The sequence below is a fragment of the Besnoitia besnoiti genome, chromosome II (genome assembly GCF_002563875.1).
Source record: "Besnoitia besnoiti strain Bb-Ger1 chromosome II, whole genome shotgun sequence".
Classification (NCBI taxonomy): Eukaryota; Apicomplexa; class Conoidasida; order Eucoccidiorida; family Sarcocystidae; genus Besnoitia; species Besnoitia besnoiti.
In genome coordinates, this window is record NC_042357.1 from 1,778,860 (window position 1) to 1,797,865 (window position 19,006).

General features: G+C 55.0%; 3 protein-coding genes across 3 annotated transcripts; 2 read left to right on the forward strand and 1 right to left on the reverse strand.

The window, feature by feature from the left end:
• Positions 1-2,290: 2,290 nt before the first annotated feature.
• Positions 2,291-4,787, forward strand: BESB_036040 (uncharacterized protein; the record flags this gene model as incomplete). Its single annotated transcript, XM_029362190.1, has 2 exons — positions 2,291-4,057; positions 4,683-4,787. 2 exons carry the CDS (start codon positions 2,291-2,293, stop codon positions 4,785-4,787), a joined length of 1,872 nt encoding a protein of 623 aa, XP_029221155.1.
• A 1,874-nt stretch (positions 4,788-6,661) lies between these two features.
• Positions 6,662-10,536, forward strand: BESB_036050 (uncharacterized protein; the record flags this gene model as incomplete). The annotated part of the gene is made up of 5 exons (XM_029362191.1): positions 6,662-7,646; positions 8,038-8,210; positions 8,701-8,789; positions 9,241-9,447; positions 9,909-10,536. 5 exons carry the CDS (start codon positions 6,662-6,664, stop codon positions 10,534-10,536), a joined length of 2,082 nt encoding a protein of 693 aa, XP_029221156.1.
• A 3,914-nt stretch (positions 10,537-14,450) lies between these two features.
• BESB_036060 (uncharacterized protein) lies at positions 14,451-15,030 on the reverse strand (the record flags this gene model as incomplete). Its single annotated transcript, XM_029362192.1, has 2 exons — positions 14,451-14,669; positions 14,950-15,030. 2 exons carry the CDS (start codon positions 15,028-15,030, stop codon positions 14,451-14,453), a joined length of 300 nt encoding a protein of 99 aa, XP_029221157.1.
• Between the last annotated feature and the right edge of the window lie 3,976 nt (positions 15,031-19,006).

A 19,006-nucleotide genomic window follows, 5' to 3' on the forward strand; every position in this document is an offset into this window, starting at 1 on the left:
TTCAAAGCTAACGTGAAGTATCTCGCCGAACACAATGGGAATGACGTAGCTTCGCAAGGGCTGTATGCGAATCTCCAAGAGCGCATGCATTGCATGTACTCTGCGACGACCAGGGCCGCTCGCACCGTTATGCTGCGTACGCGCGTCCTGTTGCCCCCGCAAACCAACGCGTACAGCGTTTTTCGACAGTTGCGTGTGAGGAGCGGCGGATGAGGATCGGAACGAGCCTTTTACTCTTCGCATCCTCTTCAAAGACGTCCGCAGACTGGAGAGTGTGCTAACCTCAGGCGCTGGATGCCGGTGCAGAGTCGAAATTTCTTAAGCTACAAGCAAATGAACGTGACCACTAGGCGATTGAACCGCGACACGGAGCGGTTTGGGTATCTTATCTTGCGTGTCTATAATCACCGTCAGAAAAAGTGCAGATACCAGAGCCACACAAGCGGAAGACTGCCGGACGTAGAGGCAGAGGCGGGCCGGTTTCCACGCAACAAGCCTGCTCGGTCCGCCTCGTCGCTGTCTTCAGCGTGAGAGGAATGGCATGAGGCACCTGCTGCGTCCGTCGAGGCCTGTACACGCCGTCGCTAAAAGCCCATACCTTTCCGGCCTCGTGCGGTGTGGGTGTGCACTTTTTTGCAGATCGCGTGTCGACTGCCCGTAGATGCATGCCCCGTGGAGTTAACAGGCTAGGAAAGCACTACTCTACTTGCCTCAGTTCTGCCAGGGCTTAACACTGTCATAGGTGACTGCAGAGCAGCCAAGCGTGTACAGCCGAAGCTTGGCCGAAGGTGTGCGCCTCGTCATTGCGCGATGGAGACGAAAGGGGGGGGGCTGGGGAGGGGGGGGGGGGAGGAGGAGAGGCCGGGCCCGCGAGAAAAGTTGGAAAGAAGAGAGAAGAGAGACAGAGGAGGCTCTCGGGTAGCGAAACTCGCGCAACAGTTAAGGGCAGCGGGTTCCGCGGTGCTGGCCTGTTCAGCACGCACATGCATTACCTCAGCAACAAGACGGGAGGAGAATGCCGCGCTGCCAATCTTGTTAGCGCCTAGGCTAGACGGGCGACTTTGCGGCAGTCCTTGCCGCCGGAGCTCACGTCGATGATGGCAGGATACTGAAAGCTGAAAGGAGGAGAGACTACAGAGGAGACATGATCAAACAGTCTGGGGAGGGTCATGCATTCACGTTCTGCACCTCTTTAGATCGAGAACCGTATCTCTCCCTCTGCTAGTTTTTCAAGACACGAGGCGGGCGGCGTCTCCTAGACCTCAGGCATGCGGCAACTTGAGGGAGGAGCGACAGCCCGTGGCACACTGATGATATTCCAGCCCGTCAGATTCACACCTTCTTCCTTTTCTGCTGCCTTTCAGAAACCCCGCTGCACACCCGCCGGCCCTCGCACTTTCAGTCCTGTTCGAGCGGCACACCTCGTAGGCCCGCTGGGGTTGCATGCACTGGCATTGCAATCCACAACACATTGTTTGCTGTTGTCTTCTCCGTCCTCTCGTTTCGTTGCCACGCGTTTCGTTAAGTTGCTGCCTAACTCGGACCGCACGCATGCCTCCTGCGTCGTTCCACTTTGCCTCCTAGCAGCATGACGCTCTGGCTTCAATGCCTTTCCCATTCAGGGCTTCTGAAGGCTGCAGCCGGCAGCGCCACCGAGGGATTCGGAGCGGCTGATGCCGCTCGTTCCGTGGCCTGTATACGCTATGGCCTCGCAGCTTCCGTTACCTCTTTGCAGACCATATTCTAGCACGCGTTCCCGCGAACAAACTCTCCTCTTTCTGCGGACGGCGTTTCGCCACTGTCTCTCTCCTCTTCGCCTAGTCGCTCGCCGGAAACACCGCGATTTTCGCTCGGCCTGTCTTGTTTCGTGTCATTTGTTTAGCGGCTCTCTCTTCCTTCTTCTCACTTCTGTTGCGGCTCTCTTCTCAAGAATCTCCTCGTCGGCGCTTATTTTCTCACTACGAAGCCGCCCCTGCGGCGGTGTTTCTTCTTGCCCCGGCGGCGACGGGTAGCTTCTCTGCCTGACAACAGAGGGCACTATCATCTCTCAGCTGCCCTTAGAGAAATGGCGACCTCCGCAGGGCGCGAACCACTCGATGCGACTAGTTCCTCTTCGGCGGTCAGCTTCCCTTTCCTTCGCTCTTCTCGTCCAGCCGCGCCCAGTGGCGAACTCACCTGTGCGCCGGGCCGCCCAAGTCTGCGCCGCTCTGAGCAGGCGCCGTCACCTTGCGTAAAGTATGCCTATCCTGACACCAGCAGCCGTCGCCTGATTTTATTTCCAACCGCTCAGATGGAGACCCGGTCGCCCCACCGTGCCGCTCCCCCTCCTGTGGAGGCGGGCGGGGCTTCTCTCCCGTGCTCGCCTCATACTGCCAGCAGCGCTATTTGTCGTCCCCCGTTCCCACCGCCACGCGTCTTGCCCTCTGTCTCTGCTCTCTTCGTGGTTTTTCTTCTCTCGTGCTTTCTGCTTGCCACGCCGGCTTCCGGCGGGGGGTCAGCTCGGCTTGCGTTCGACCTTTCCAGGTTGCTTCAAACGCTGCTGCCGTCGGGCGTCCCTCACCCCCATCCGTTTGGGAACCCCTGCGCTCGCCCGTTTTCTCCGCTGACTTCTTCCTCGCCTTCTTTTTGCTCGCCCTCTCCCTCCTCGTCCGCTGGTGCCGCGAGCAGCTCAGCGCGCTCTTTCGGAGGCGGCGTGGGCTGTGGCGTCGCTCGTCGGTGCCCAAGTACTCCGCTTCCTTCCCGCGGTGATGGCGGAGCTGAGGTGGATTCAGAGAGGCGGCGGTCTGCGGAGCCTGGGCGAGCGCCTCTCGCGTGCCTTGTGCCTCTGCGTGATCAGGCAGAAGGGCAGGGCGTGGAGGGAGCAGACAGCCAGGGAGCGCTCGGCGAAGGGACCGGCAGCCCGCTCACGTCGACCGAGTCCACACGGGGTTTGCCAGAAGCCACACGAGCGTCTGAGGGGTATCAGTGGCTGGCGGCGCTTCGCGGCGGAGGCTCTGGGCGATCGTCGTCTCCCTTCGCCTCTAGGAGGCGCCCAGCCTTCCAGAGGCGGCAAGACCTGCAGAAGCTCAGCGCGCGTGTCTCTCAGGCAAAAAGACGATTTCTGCTAGAGCCCTTCGCTCGGCTGTCTGCGTCGTACTCCTCCGTCCCACCAGTGACCCGCATGTACTGCTCGCTCTCGCTCCTTCTCACAGCGTTGTCGTCTTCCACGCTCGCTTCTGCTGTGCGCGGCGCTCTGTCCAAGTCGCCGCCCTCCCGCACGTTTGCGCAGCAAGGCGGAGTGGGCGGTGGCTCATTTCCTTCTTTCGCTACACAGCAGCCGCCCTCAGAGCCGGAGGGCCTCGTGTCCCCTGAGCAGCTCGCCATGCACGCGGCCCGAGTGCTTCGCGCCTTCGAGCTCTGGCGGCCCTTCACCGCGGGCACATTCTTCGGAGGACCCTCGCTGGGCACTCTCCTCCGGATCTACGGCGCATACACGAGTTTGCGGCAGATGGAAGAGTCTATGCCTCTCACGCCGGGCTCGTTGGGCTCCATTCGGGACACCGCACAGCACGCGTCCCCCCCTCCCTCCCCGCCGTCTCTCGCGAGGAAGAGAAAAAGGCCGTTGGGTGTGGGGGGACGGGCCGCGCGCGGCTCTGGAGGCGTGCGCTCGTTCGCGCCTCACTCGTCGTTTTCGTTTGCGACGGGGAAGGGACAGGGGCAAAAGAGCGACGAAATCTCCACGAAAGGACTCGTCGAATCCTCGCTCGGCGCCATTCAGGCTGCACGCTCTGCGGAAGTCCTCACATTCCTTCTTTTCCAGTACGCAAGCCTAGCCGCCATTGCCGGCGTCCTCAAGCTGCCCTTCTTCGCCTCCTCGCTCTCCACTGCGGCTCTCTATTACAATTGTCGCGTCAATCCTGAGGCACAGGCCTCCCTCCTCATGGGCATCAAAGTCCCGCAAAAGTTCCTCCCGTACGGCTTGATGGCTATCGACGTCTTGCATGCGCAGGATCACCGCGCCGCCCTTCCTGGACTTATGGGGATATGCTCTGGAGAGCTTTACTGGCTTCTCACCCAGGTAGGGAGAGCGGGACGCAGTTGCGCATATCTGTCTATCGATCTATGCATATATCTATATCTATTTCTACGGGGAAAGAAGGCGTTTATGAGCGCGAGCGGACCGTTAAGCCTGTTATTGCGGAAGCGGAAAGTTTTGTATGCTGCCATGTATGTATGTATATATATATACGTGCATTGCATGGAGGTCCCTGCAGATGCAGGGAACTGGAAGTTGAGTGAACGAAACTAAGACAGAAAGCCATAACTCACACTAGAGAATCCTCATAATGGATTGGGAACCGAGCGCCTGTGAATCAAGAGGCACTTACTGCGGGACAAGCGTACAAGTCTGCCATACGGCCTATGTTCTTTGCGGATGCAGAGCTGTATTGTGGTTTTGAATCCCTGCAAATGGAAATATTATCTGGCTCAGTGCCCGTGTTGCGGTGCCCTGAGTTACGTGCACCATTCTCGTATATCAGCGAGCTCCATCTCTTTGGTGGTTCCCTAAGCGAGTCTGAATGCTCCATCGGAGAGGGCTGGAACAAGTTGATCCACATCTAAAGAGTCTCTGTGTGCTACCAAGTACGGCAAAATGCGTATTGACTTGCGTCCCCCCTTGTGCGCTTCTGTTGCTTGTTCAGACACTCCCTCTGGGGGTTGGCGGTTCTCGCCTCTTGAAAACGCCTGAGAAATTCCGCCGACTTCTGATGCGTCTGGCCGCATCAAGGGCGATGAGCCGCAAATGATGGCGTGACCGCGTTTGTGCGCCTTTCAGATGAGCGTCAAACAGCGCCTTGTCCTTTTTCTTCCCTCAGTATGCCTTGCGCCTCTCTTCCTCTGTGAAGGTGTGCGTCGGGCGTTCCCACTACGTTTAGATTTTGTCCCTGCGGTCCGCGCATTTGATAAAACAGCTTGCGGGATGTCTTAGCTGTACATAAAGCTTCGCCATCGGTGCGTCTGCTGCCGCCGTGCTGCGGATCACCTTGCTGCAAGTGCTGTGTGGGACTTGGAAGGGACGTACAGGTCTCAGCGGTCTGTATGCATTCCGGTCTCCTTCTGTCCCAGAGCGCTTTTCAGAAGGGGACTGCCAAACGCCTGTCACTTCCGTTTTCATTCTCTACTGACCACACTGTATAGCGTCCTGCTGCGCGCCACACATCTCTGCCGTTTCCAGCTGTAGGGGGGGGCTATACCACATGACGCAGGACATCGAGAGGAGCATGGTATTCGGAGAAAGTGGAAGCACCCAGTCGATAGAAAAGCATCCTGGACGGGTTCACAGGCAAAAAAGGCGTGCAGGGGCACCGGATAGATGTGCGGTTGACCGTCACATTACGACTGCAACTAAGAATGCACAACGGTCCCACAGAAGCCATTGCCTCCAGCGGGGCGATTCGACGCCACGGACCAGGGGATCCAAACCCTTATCTTTTCTGTGCACAAACTGAATACTTCTGTTTTTCTGTATCCTGGTCCAGACACGACTAGCATATTCCCTTGGGTCACTTTTCACATACACCTCCTCCCCCCACAACCGTGCCATTCTGTCTAACGGGGGGGGCAGAGCAGAGCGCAGGAAAACAGTTTGGCAGCAGGTACAGCCCACCACTGGTTCCCTGTGCGCACGTTGGTCCTGGTTCGCTGCTTGGATGGAAAACCGCTGCCCATTTTGAGAAAGAGGAACGAAGCGTCCACCTTCTTCGTCTCTTCTTCTTGGCGCCTTGAGGTGTATGCAGGCGCCGCCGATGACTGGGGACGATCGTCCTGTCGTCTCGAAAAGACGGATGGGCTTGGATGGCGGGCGGGGAGACTTCGAGCTAACTTGCGCTGACTGAGCCCACTCGCACAGAGACACATTTCAAGCGAGAAGTCAAAAATAGTCTAGTCCGAGACGCGCGCTGTCACTGGGACCGCCGGGGTAGTGCCGTAAGCGGCCGCTGGCAACGTGAGAGGGTGCAGGGTCAAGAGGCGGCCCCCGGGGGCGTTGCGACTTTCCCCGACAGCCAGACCACGTTTGCGGATTTCCTCGCTGTTTCGCTCTGCATCTGACTTTCGTTTCTGTTCCCTAGTTTCTTCAGTCCCTGAACGAGCCGCCTCTGATGTCCCCCCTTCCATATGGCGGACGGCCGCGAGCGCCAGCCGGCGACGGTTCCCTGCTCCCTCCTTCAGTGAAAGACGCTCGGACGGCAGACTGTCCAAGTCGTTCGTTGCCTTTCTCCCTATTTTACGCGAGGCGAAAGAGTGTAGAACGCGTAGATTTCGTGTTTTATCTCCCGCTGGCCGCGCGCCCGCATGGGCAACGGCGGGTTTGCGGTTGCATTGTTCCCTAGAACGTCGACGAGTTGTGTGTTTCTCTGCATTACACAGAGAGAAGACTGCACGAACGTTGCAGAATCCCCTTTTGTCTCAAGCGATCTGCCATGGATGTCGAGAATGAGTGAATATCCCAACGAGCGAGGCACGCACCATGAGGGGGAGGGCAAGTGAACACGCCTTCGGAACAGAGCGAAGGAAAATCGCCGGAAACCAACCTCGTGGGACTGTCGCTTTCGCCGAACCGGGCGCTCACCGGAATAGAGCGAACTGGACGTGTTTCCACGCGTACGAGTGACTGCGCAAGATGTCTGCCTCAACGCCCACGTTCCCCGTATCTGGCGCTGCGGCCTCTCCCTCTTCTCGCAGGCGGCCGGCTTGTCAGGCTTCGTGTTTCCTGCCTTCTCGTTTTCCAGTATGTTACCTTAGTGTGCTTTCTCGGCGCTGCCGTAGAGCGTTTGGCGCACTCGGGAACGTTTCCCTCCTCGTTTGTCTGCTGCTTGTGTGCGCGTGTCTCTTCTGTACAACTCATGGTCTCCCGGAGGCAGCCGCCGGCCGGAGACTGCGACGAAGAATCTCTTCTGTCGGCGGAGTTCCCGCGTTGAGGCTTGTGCATCGCTCCTCGATTGCCCCCCGTGGCAGCCTCCTCGCTGACTCTGCTGTGGGTTCGCATTCTCACCCTCGCTCCACGCGGCTGGGCGATTCTGCGCGTCAGCGCTCAGCCGCAAGCAGCAGCGCAGAGCATCCCGAAGCATCTCAGGCTTTCCCTCCGCCCGCCACTCTCTCTTCGTTCCGGGCTGACTATGCGTCAGCCACGCCCACATACTCGTCGGCGTATCGTTCCCCGTTCTTTCTTACTTCGTTTTCGAACTCGCCCTCCTCTTCCTACGCCTCCCCCACAGCGGACGAGAGCGAGACGCAGCAGGCAAAGCCCGGTCGCTCCGAGGGGGGAGGCTCCCTCACGGCCTCGGCTCAGGAGCCCGAGCACCTTGAAGTCGACCCAGCGCCTGGGGGGAGCGGCGCTGCCGACGACGGCGAGTCGCCGCGCTGGAGCCTCTCGCGCAGCTCATCTCCCCCCAGTGATTCTTCGGGGCGGGGGAGAGACAGACGCGCTGCACCGCTGAAGGGGACCGCAGAACTGGACTGTGAACACGGCGATGAGGACTGCACACCGCGACGAGGTACACGCCTCCGTCCGGAGCTTTATCGACCGCGTCTCAAGGCGACCACCCCTGCGTTTCCGCCCACGCTGGCAACGGAACACTCCGTCAAAGTCTCTGACGCCACTGACGGTAGGTCGCGAGGAGACCGACCCCCGTGCAGATACGCCTGGACAAACTTTTGCATGCAGACGACCTCCCTGCGTGGCCGAGGCGGGGGCAGAGGCCTGCCGTTTTGTCGCGACGCTCTCTGGGGGCACATTCCGGAGTCCCTGGAAGGTGTATCTGCCGGCGAGCGTCGAGAGGGTCGGCTAAACGGTCTCTGTCAAAGAGGCGCCAGCGCCGTTTTCTCGCTTCTTCAGCCTCGACGCTATGTGCATCTGCGTGGCACAGCTGAGTACATCATACATACAGATATACATACATACGTGTTTATGTATGTATGTGTGCGGGGCGGGCGCCATGCGGGACGTCTCTTGTGCAGACTTGTGCGTTGCTTCTCTTGTGTCGTGTCTTTTTTTAGACTGTATTCCGTTTATCAACTGGTACCGGTCCCGCGACTTGCTTCATCCGCTGGCGCCAGTCAACGATGTCGCGACGCTGCGGGCGACTGCGGTCGCTCTCGCGTCGCGTCTTGCGTCGACGGGATGCCGGTCGCCTCCTCGCGTAGCGTTCTCCGACTCCCTGGAGTCCGAGGTAGGGAGTCGCAGGAGGGGGAAAAGCAGCGAATACGAATCTTCACAAAAACACAGCCACGGCTTCCGGCGGAGCTCATGGGATACCACCAGGAGAAGGCGCTACATTTATGTTTGCGTCTCCTATTAGAGACCTGGGAATCCAACAGGCAGTCCTGAACGGGAGCTTCTGCTGTGGCTCATCACTGTGGCCATTTCGTAGAGATCTGTAGACCGAGGGACCTTGTTTTGCCAAGATGTCTTCCGCACGGAGAGAGTCGAGCACGGGCACGCTGAGAAATGAACTGAGCGCCTTAGTGTACTGGCTTCATTTGACGACTCATCAGCCGCTGTCTGCGTTGCGCAGTGCGCTGCAGGGGTGTGTATCGCGCGAGACGCTTCGGGCGTTCCTCGCAGGGCGCGGGTGTTAATTTTTTTCCCAGGCTGAATATCGAGCGAGGTTTATTTTCCTCGCGGGTGCGCCTCTTCTGTGGTTCTATCTGTGTACGCAGGTCTTTGGAACGAACTGGTTCAGCGGAGTCGAGCCTGACTGCCGGTCTGCGACGGCTTTCTGGTACTCTCAGTCTCGTCATTTTGACGGGTAGGCTCCGGTAGTTATGGAAGAGCGGTGCCGAGAACAGCCAGCCGTGACGAGGGGCGCTTTCAATTCAATGCTGACAGAGGCTTCATTGCGTTTGTCTTCTCTTCTTGAGCATACGTGTATATATTCTTGTTCGTACCTGCGGTGGCGGCTTTCTGGGGAACTCAACGAACTCGGCGGTCAGCGAACGAGTGGCACTTGCGCGTCTCGAAGCAAAGGTATCTACTGTGGGATGTGTGTCTCTGCTTCCACTTGCATGGACGTGTACTTATATGCCGGACACAGATATTAGCATTTTAGGCCCCTTACACAGGTACGACTTCCTGAATGCACCACGTGATACGTGAATACACGTGTGCGTGTACGAACAAGCTGGTTCATGATTTCTTCCCTGGAGCGAAGCAGTCACAGCAGCATGGCGGTGGGCCGTGTTCCTTTTTCCTCTCTGCAGGACATACCCTGGTTCCGCGAATCCGTCGGCAGCGGCGCAGCGCAGCGTGTTGGACTTTGCCCGCATGATGCAGAGCACCAGCACAGCTGTGGGATGCGCCCGAAGCAGCCACTGCCCAGGCGGACAGAACTGGCTAGTCTGCGTCTACGCGCCTGAGGAGAAGTTGGACAGGGTGACCTCGCGTTCTCAACGACGCAACCGTTTCGAGTAAGCAGACCGGCCGTCGACAAGGCTCCTCGCGCGTCGCCGCGGTTACCCAGTGGCGTACGTACAGTGGCGTACGCCGGCATTAGTCGACTTACATAGCACGGTGGCGGCGTTGGGTCCGTGCACGTCCCTCTGCGGATGCGGAAGCCTGCTGCTGTGTGTAGCCCATGCGCGTTTCCACTCGTCTAGAATCCCCGTGACTACGCACTGCAGCTCCCGCGGACGCATGTATGACATTCGGGGCGCCATCTATGTCCCGATTTCCCTTGAGATTTTGGCGGCCGCATGCTCGTCTCCGGTTCGTGGCAGCCCGGTGCGTAGACGTCAGTTAGTTGACTTGGAGCTCGGGGGGAGTGTTCGTGTAGATGGCTGCAGGTTGCCACGGTCGCCTGAACGTGTCCCGTCCCTCCGAATTCCGTCACTCGGGTGCGTATGACGGTTTTGCGTGTTTGACTTCTCAGTCGCTCAGTATGGGAATCGCTTCTCCAGCGCGGTGCCGCAGGGGAGCGCTTCCCCGAGGATTCGAACCCGTTGACGCGTTCAGCGTCCGTGGAGTTGGACGTCTCGTCCAGCAAGCCGTTTCTCGACAGAACGGAAGATGACTTCTGGGACGTGTTGAGCGGGGACGGACTGCGTCTTGCTTTCGAGCCGCAGTCGGGCGCGTCTATGAGCGCTGCCCCGGTTTCGAGCGCGAACCTTTCGGCGCAGGTCGACGCGGCCCTTGGGGCCGAGCTCGTGTCTTCCCATGACAAAAGCGAAGGGGATGAACAGGAAGAAAGTGATCAAAGAGGGTCGGAGAGCAGTCAACCAGAAAAGCAAAATGAGGATGAGCTTCACTTGAAGACGATGCAGGACGGCGCCGAGGGTCAGCTCCCTGCCTCGAACATGCGGGCGAGTATTGCTCAAATCTGGGGCAAAGATCTGTCGGAGGCGGCGTTGATGGAGATCGCAGGAGGATTGCTCAATGGCGCTGCCGAGGTTGACGATGTCGGCGGACTCGACAGACCGTTCCTTATCCGACAGAGAGAAAGTGGCTTCGACGAGCTTCTTGTGGTTGAACTCGACGAGCAAGATGGAGAGACAGAGTGAAAAAGTTGAGCAGAAAGGGGCGAGGACGCGAACGATTTCTTGTACGATTCTCCGGAGATGCAAGACGAGGAACGCGGATCAAGGGGGTAACGGCTCTAGACGGGTAGCGCACGCAAGGTGAAGTTCATTTGGACGAGTATCAAAGCTCATGATGTCGAACCGCGTGTACGCAGAGATACAGGTTTGACGAAATATCCCTAAGTGTGTCATTTCGTATGTGCCGGTTTTCGGTACCGCGGGGAACAAGCATGCGTTCGGGCACCGAACCCTTAAGATACGACATGCTTTCGCGGCCGTCGTAATGGAGTGTATACTCTGTCAAATGAGAATACGTCAGTCGAGGTGAATCTGAGTGGCAAGCTGCCACGTTGGATGCCATGAATAGACGCTTCACCTGCACTGGTATCTCCATGCTTGCCGACTACGGCGTCTAGCTTATGTCGAAATCGCTGGTGCAGCGGGCTTTCAGCGAAAGATATGTACCGAAGATATGCTGGTTGTTGGGTACTTAGTCTCCGTATTTACAGGTAATCGCTCCCTTGAGAAAAGGTAAAAACAAACGCAGCTGTATGTAAATACGCGTCCGTGCTCCTGAGGCACTGTGTTGGTAAACGCAGTGCAGGAAGCCTGTAGGTGTGTGCCTCACCATATTTGGAAGTTGGTTCGGGATAGGGGACACAAACAGCGAACTCGGAGTGATTCTCCTCCGCTTGGTAGCTATTCCGGAAAAAATCGTGTTTTTTCCGTTTTTATTTAATATTCTGTCGGGATGCTCCCTACAGCGAGACGGTCTTTTTTCAGCAATGGCTTATCCGCGATACTGTCAATTTCGGTGTGATGTGCTGGGTTGGTACACATAACATAATAGTACTCGATGTACACGCACATGTCAGAAAGGTGCCCTATTTTGGAGCTGTGTGGATGATTGTATGCCTGAGTTTGTATTTGTTTTTATCTTTAGTGAACCTGAATAGGAAGACGGGAGGGTGCTATTGCTGTCTGTCAAACTAACTCCCAAGCAACTTGCTCACGGATTCTCCAGAACTGTACTCTAACCGCTTGGAGAGTTCCTTCCATTTTGCGTCCACTTCGTGTATCTCCTCCTCTCGATGAAGCCAAAGCTGTTCCTGCCCCTCGTGAGTCTGGCGGCACCGGGCTCACGAACTGCACACGGTGCTTCTTTAAATTACTAGCGAGAGCCACAGTGGGCACGCGAGCGAGTGGCAGCTGAAGTATAAAGCCGTGCATATATATATATATATATATATATATATATATATAGTTGGCGAAATTATATTCATGCACGCATTTGTTATCATATGTTTGTGGTACTTCACACCATAGCTGTCCTCTAAATATACATGCATATATATACGTAGCTGTAGCCATATATCAGGTACGTGAGGACCAGGATCCTGTGTGCTGTTAGATACGCGATCCACAGCTAGCCACCGCAGGGCCTCCGACACACTTTTCAATGGAAAGAACGACCTGCACACGGTGCTTCTGTAAATTGTTAACTAGAGCCACAGTGGGCACGCACGCCGCGAACGTCTCTGGAGCCAAAAAGTTACACAGGTATTGCCTTCTTCCATTGCGGCTACGGTGACTTCTATGCTTCGCAGGTTGAAGAGAGCAGTAAGGGCTGTTTCTATGGAAGCTAACCTTTTACTGAGCTTGAACAAGTCGAGGCGAGAGAAACAATACTTAAGAATATTGTGAGAAAAGCACATAAAAACGTCGACCCTGGCACTAGTATAGTAACTTTGAAGCCCGTGATCGTGTTAATATCTTGACAAGAAGAGACAAGCTTTAAAGACCTCGACGTCGCGACAACATGCTCGGCAATTGCTGATACGAAACACTGCCCTCCCGCCCCCCGCTCCTGTCTACAGAGCACGGCCTCAGGAATCGTCAGTCAACAAAAGCATTGTCATTTGCTGACAGCGTCAAAAAAAGTCATGTTCCAGGAATTATCATATATAAATATATATATATATATATATATATATATATATATATATATATATATATATATATATATATATATATATATATATATATGCCTCCTGCAAAAGCGCGGTGCGTTGTAACACTATGCACTCGTTACATCTGGTTTGAATTCATGGTTATGCTCGGTGGAGCCCACGAATTGCAAGGAAATAAGTGCTGCATAATGTATCGGCGTGGCCGCAGAACCTGTTCCCGACTCTTTTGAGAGAGCGTTTCTCTTCCACTAAGCGCTGAGGCTTCCCGCCCTTGTACAGGCTGCAAAGCGATATGCGTCCGAAGTGTAGCACACTGCAGGCAGCCAACTTTGACGGTGAACGGTCGTCTTGACCAGCTTTTTGACTGTTTCCAAATAGCTCTCTGAAGGTTTGTGAAACCCCCAACCTGTTATCCAGTCATACATGGGCGGCGCCTCTAGATATATTGCATCTACATACCCCCACGCGTCTTCTCCACCTGTCACGTTGAGGAGCGGCAGTGTTGATACTCCTTCTGTTCTCTGGCTATCTGGTGCCCCTCCATCTTCTGATTGTATCGGCGTCTTTGGATCATTAGGGGCCTTCCCCCGTTCCATTTCTCGCTGCCTGGCCTCACTCTCCAAATAGTTTTCCACGTCTCCGTCGTTATGACCCTTCCCTGTGTCTACAGCATCGTCATCTAACATCTTCACTACTTCATGTCTTTCTCTTTGCCACTCCTTCAGAGGGTTTTCTTTCGCCTCGAGAGAACTCGCTTCCTTGGCCGGCAAAACCTCCCAAAATTGGCTGCTTCGCACCCCACTTCCACGGACAAAGACATGAGATATTTTTTCTGTCTTCCATAAAGCGAAGGTCGTTGTGTAACTAGTGTTTCCAATGAATGCTTTTGCAGTGTTCTCCATTCCTCCCTCCCAGGCCCTGTTGGACATCGCCGAGGGAGGAAGTGCCAGGCCCAGTACCAAACGCCCTTCAAGAATATCCGCAAGCTGTTCGTACTTCTTTTCGCGGCGGAGGAGAGACTTCCATGTATTTTCGCTGCGAAGAAACAAGCAAGCGGGAAGAATAGGTGGCAGCGACCGGTCGCCCGCCACGCTTGATGTACTGCCTCAGGAATGAGACACGAAGGCAGCAGAAGCTGCGAATTCCGTCGGATGCGTCGCGCAACGCCATGGCAAGTTGTCCGAACGTCAAGTGCCCCTCGGGCAGTGCTCGTCTACGCCCGCGTATTCGAGCAACTCCATCCCTCTTTCAATATTTATGTACTCACATTCGTTTACAGCATACATACAACGGTCATATCGAGGATACAAGGCTGCAGGAATGGAAACAACTCCCTACGTGGGCGTTTGTTGTGAGAGGGTGGTCACTGGGAGTAACGAACCTGAATGGCGCTTGACCGGCAATATTTCCCGAAGGTTTATAGAGACAGAAAAGCTGGTTGTTGTCATTTGTACATCCGCGGGTTCTCGCGCATGCCATGTATGTCGCCGTATGCCACATCATCTGGGTGAAGTGTCCAATGACCAAGTGAAACCAGTCCGTCCAGTTCTTTCCCGGATACACCCTGAAGATAGCAGCGAGGCACATTGTCACGCGTGCGGTAGCCGCAATAACGATTTTCGTCTTCTCATGTGTATACACCTCCCCCTTTAATCAACACCGGCGATGTGAGAGTAGGCATTAAAATGGAAGGATGCGCCAACGTGCAGATGCAAGCATGCTTCCCCTCGGTCGCGCTGGGTAACGCCGAACGCACACCACAACCAAGAATAACAATTACGATCGGAAACGGATAATGTCGGCCTCGCGAAGTAGGACTAGTACCCCCTGGGACCGTTAAGCCGTCAAATAGTCACTGTGCATACTAAGGTGTATAAATACGTATATATACGTAACAAACTTTCCTACGAAGTCTGGCTTTCCCTGTTAGGCGTACCCTTGAAACTCCCTGTATTCCTCGAACCAAAGATACACGCCCCTTTCGCAGCGTGGGGGATCCTCAAATGTGCCATATAGGTTCTCTGCAGTCTGGGCACATGGCACGTACGGAATGCGCCGTTTTGAACGAAAATAAAGCGCACGCAGGCTCCACCTCGTTTCTACCCCCTTATAGCTTCGCGGGGGTAGTTGATGCCCCCCATCACTCTGAGTAGACGCGAAAACACACTTCTGAAGCCAGGCTGCAAAACTGACTATACTGTTGACTCTCCCTTCGCCGAATCAGCCGCTGCAGTCGACTCTCGGTTGCCTCGTAAAGTGTAGTACTGTGGGAAAGGAATCCCTGGAGTCGGAAAACTAGTAGACGCTGCGTAGCGCGGGCTGATATGAATACACAGAAACACGCGAAGTTTTGATATCACAATCGAATATGCTGGTCGGAGCTCTCTTTGACCAGCGACAGAGGTGCTCATTCTTCGTGACTCACCCCCGGACGAAGCGAGCGATCCGAGTGACCCCATATCCTGCAATTCCCCTCCGCTCGTTTCTCCGCGATCTTCAGTACCATATCCAGAAGTTCTTGACTGAATTTCAGGGGCTGAAGAGGATAATCTAGTTCTTCGGAGCGGTAGTAATTATGGAATGCAAGACAGTCTGGCCCAGAGGAGGAGAAACATCGAAGACCATGGCAAAGGTTCCCCAGTCTTTGCCAAATTTTCAGTGCCAGCGTCTATCCGTGAAACACAGTTACACACACTGTTGCAGTATGGAGAATTTACCAAGCAGTGCTTGCAGTCTACTGATGAACGACGAAGAGACACTCAGCTAGTGAGCAATCAGATGGATGGCTTAACGGTTATCGACTCCGCTGAGACACGTGGAAGAACACAGGCGCACGGTAGTCTACAGAGCAAAGAGGGACAGGAGGAAATAGTTACGAACTAGCAAAGGTGAAACGGAGGCTGAGAAAGAGGTGTGATGACATTGGACAGCATCCGGAGCGTCTGCATTCAACGGTGATTCAGCCGTAGACGACACATTGTTTTTGTAAGTGCCCAGATACGTGCGCCCTCACCACGTAACGACCATACCTACCATCAGTTACGTCTTCTGCTCTTCTGGCTTGCATTTTTTCAGGTCTTTCTATCTCAGGGACAACGCCGCTTGCATATGAACTCTCGGTGTCAACAAAAGTTTCATCCGTCCTGTCACTACGATCTCCCCCGCCCTTCGGCAAAAAAGCTTCCGCCGCGTGTGATGAATCAGAGGCAGGCACAGCAACTGAGGACAGACCAGGGACGCCGTCAGCGGCTTCCCTTGTTTCTCTTGAGAGAGAGGGACGAATGCCAGCTGCTGTACGGCTGACTCTCGGGCCTACGCCACTAGAAAGGGATTCGTTTTCTCCATCCGCAAAAGCAGACACTCTCTGTATTCCGAGACGCAGGGGGAGAGCCACGAAAGCCTTCTCCGTTGAACGGATGGAGCCAGTCGGAGACAACAATGATGTAAGACCATAAAGCAGACAGAGTATTACAACCTGCATGATCTCCAACCGAAGCGGAAACCTTGATGGAGAGCCACGGGCCGAATAAGGAGTAGCAGGGAGGGGGAAATACAGGCACTGCGGCACGCATGGGAAAGCTGCGTCGACAAGCCAACGATGTGTTTGATCGGGCGGTTCACTGTCTATCCAACGTCGCTTCACAGAAAACTTTCCATAACGACGTAACCTTGTGGCAGGCGTCACACATTGACTGCCAACACCACCGTCGCAGAAAAAAATCTGCTAAGAGGCGCAAACGCAGATTGTGAGGCAGATGTTCTTCTGTCACGATGAAAAGCCTTATGCCCAGGAAAGGCAGGGCACTCCAGAACCCGAAATGGAAACTGAATGCGGTGGAACTCGTACCCCGTGCAAAACAAATTCTATGGTGGCCTCTCTAGCTAAGCTTGCTCTTTTACCTCAACGGATACGTCCCAGCTTCCCTGGTGTACTGTTGCACAGCCAACGTTGCTGGCCGGGGGGGATACCCCTTAACGGGACGTGAAGCTGTTGAACAGTCAGTCTCTGTGTCAGTGGAGCTCGCGCCACTGCGAAGCGGGGAGAAGTTGATTGTTGATGTCTTCTTATTTCGCCTGAAGCCGAAACTCTTGAAACACTCATCTTGGAAAGTGGTATTGGTGATATGCCTTAGCGTGTGTGTCAGATCTTCTTGACACACTCAAAGAGAGTTCAACGAGTTGTACACCGTTGTTTATCGCAGAATAGCTGCCGAGCGCCGCCACTGCCACCCGAAGGCGGATACATTGGTGTATTATGTGGTCCACTGCAGTTTTGCGAATCAAGAAAGATCTACCTGTGTGCAACACGAGAAAACGGCAAAAGCGTGCATCCGTCAAACGTCCCCGCCCCCGACGAACACATTATGTACTTCGAGGGTTCACTCTTCTGGCGCCCCCAGGTTCACAGAGTTGCGTGGGACGCTTGCTTGTGGCAAAGAGAAACCATGCGCGACCGTTTTGAATGAAGAGCCATGCTGAGCGAACGGGTTTCACAGGCTCCTTCGGCCGCGGCAGTGACTAGAAGGATACGGGCGATAACATCGCGTAGTTGAAAGGGCGGGGTTTCTGCAATTCAGTGGCCAGTGAAAAACACGCACCAGCCAGCTTGAGCCATCAGGCCACTACAGCTGACTTTTAGGCCAGCCCGGGCTGGGCAGTGAGCGGTCCGTAGTTGCTACAAGGCATGTTTGCCTGATTTTGCATTTGACACGTGAATCCAGAATAAACGTTGCATATAACTGTGGAGACGGTGCCTCCCATGTTCATCGAGTGTACCACGTTTCCAGCATTTTAGTGGATAGCGACTAACGTTTCATCGAATCCATACTCGCATCGTGATACCCTTGTGACCGGTCTCTCTTCGCCACCGCTTCGGAGCCTTGAAAAAAGTACCACTCAGAACGCAAGAAGCAGAGACTCATAAAGGTCTTGCTAGAGGAGCTGGTCCCCTATCCATGAACACCGGATGCAGAACACGGATGCAGCGATCCGGAAATAAAAGAAACCTCCAGAGATTAGGAAAAGCATAGTGAACGCTACACCTCCTGCCTGCCAGTGGCGAGGGGCAACACCCACCAGGGCAGTTCGCTGTCGGTAAACCAGGAGTCAAACCCGCATCCCCAAAATGGCAAGCAAACGAAAGTGTACGGCTTGTAAATGCCAGACAAACAAGGTGGGGCTCGAAAACAGAACAAGATACTAAACCGTACGTACTCATTGTATCAGCCGCGGGCATCACACGCTCACAAGGCCAGCGTGATCTCTCTGGATTAGCAGATGCCGCGGAGACTGGCTGTGTATGACTTGTCCACGACGCACTCCGGGTGATGGCTTTGAATCACCAAGCAGAGGAACATCATTCCGGACGCACTGCGCGGTAACGCGAGGGTACTCAGCAAACACAAAAACCGCACTAACGCATTCGGCGGCTTCCCGTTGGGAACAGAAGTACCAAGAACATGATCATATGTAAGGAACGCGTGCGAATGCCTCAGCAGACGCTGAAGGGAGACCTTTAGGTCTATGGGTAAATCTATGGTTAGTTTATTTGGTGAAGGAACAGACGAGAAGGTGTCGTGCCATCATGCGAGCTGGTGCTTCACCAGATCGCCATAGTCCCTACGGTGTCACGGCTAGCAGTTAGGAGAAGCAGGTTTCTTTTGTATTATGAAACATCTTGCTAAGAAAGAGCGCGAAGGTGTGAAATCCATTGTTGGGCGTATTTTGATGAGAAATAGGGACTACTCAAGGCGTTGCCACAGCAGAAATGTGCCGATCATTCCGCACACACTGCCGCGGGCACGACCGCCTGCGAAGTGGCCTCCATATTGCATCCTGAAAAGAGTGCGACGACCAGTAGCGCCGATGTCTTAAATCATCATGACGACAAACCTGCCTCCTGCGAGGTCACGTATTTATTCACATCAGCCATTTTGAGGGTGGCATCTGAACGCCGCGAAAGCACAGCTGGCTGGTTTCAGGGAGAGCCCGGGCTTTAATTGTATGCGTAGAATCCGATGTATGCTCCTCGAGGCTCATATAGTTCACAAATTGTAACGACTGTGGTGACGTTGCCTGAATAATCTCTCGGTACGTCGATGCTCGCCGAATATGGGAACCTGGAGAACGACCGATTCAGCGAGTCTGTCGACCAGCCGCAGAAGAGTGGATCGGCAAGGGTGAGCCCACGTTTTTTACCTCCCGCGCTAGATTGCTATGGACTGCCCTGATGCTGTAACGAACGATCGCACCATTGACTGTTGCCCCGTTCTCCAGACCCAGTAACGTCCAGTAGACGATCCGGGGCTGCTGGTTGGTTTGGCGAGCCATAATAATGCGGCGCCTCCAGCCCTTCCATCCTGGTATTAAAAAGCTGATGCACTGGGAAACTCTCGCAAGCCTTATTTCGCAGGCTCCCATGTGAGCCCTCGTGTCGGCGGTCACGACCTGCAGCGAGGCACAAACGAGCAGCCCCGCCGCAT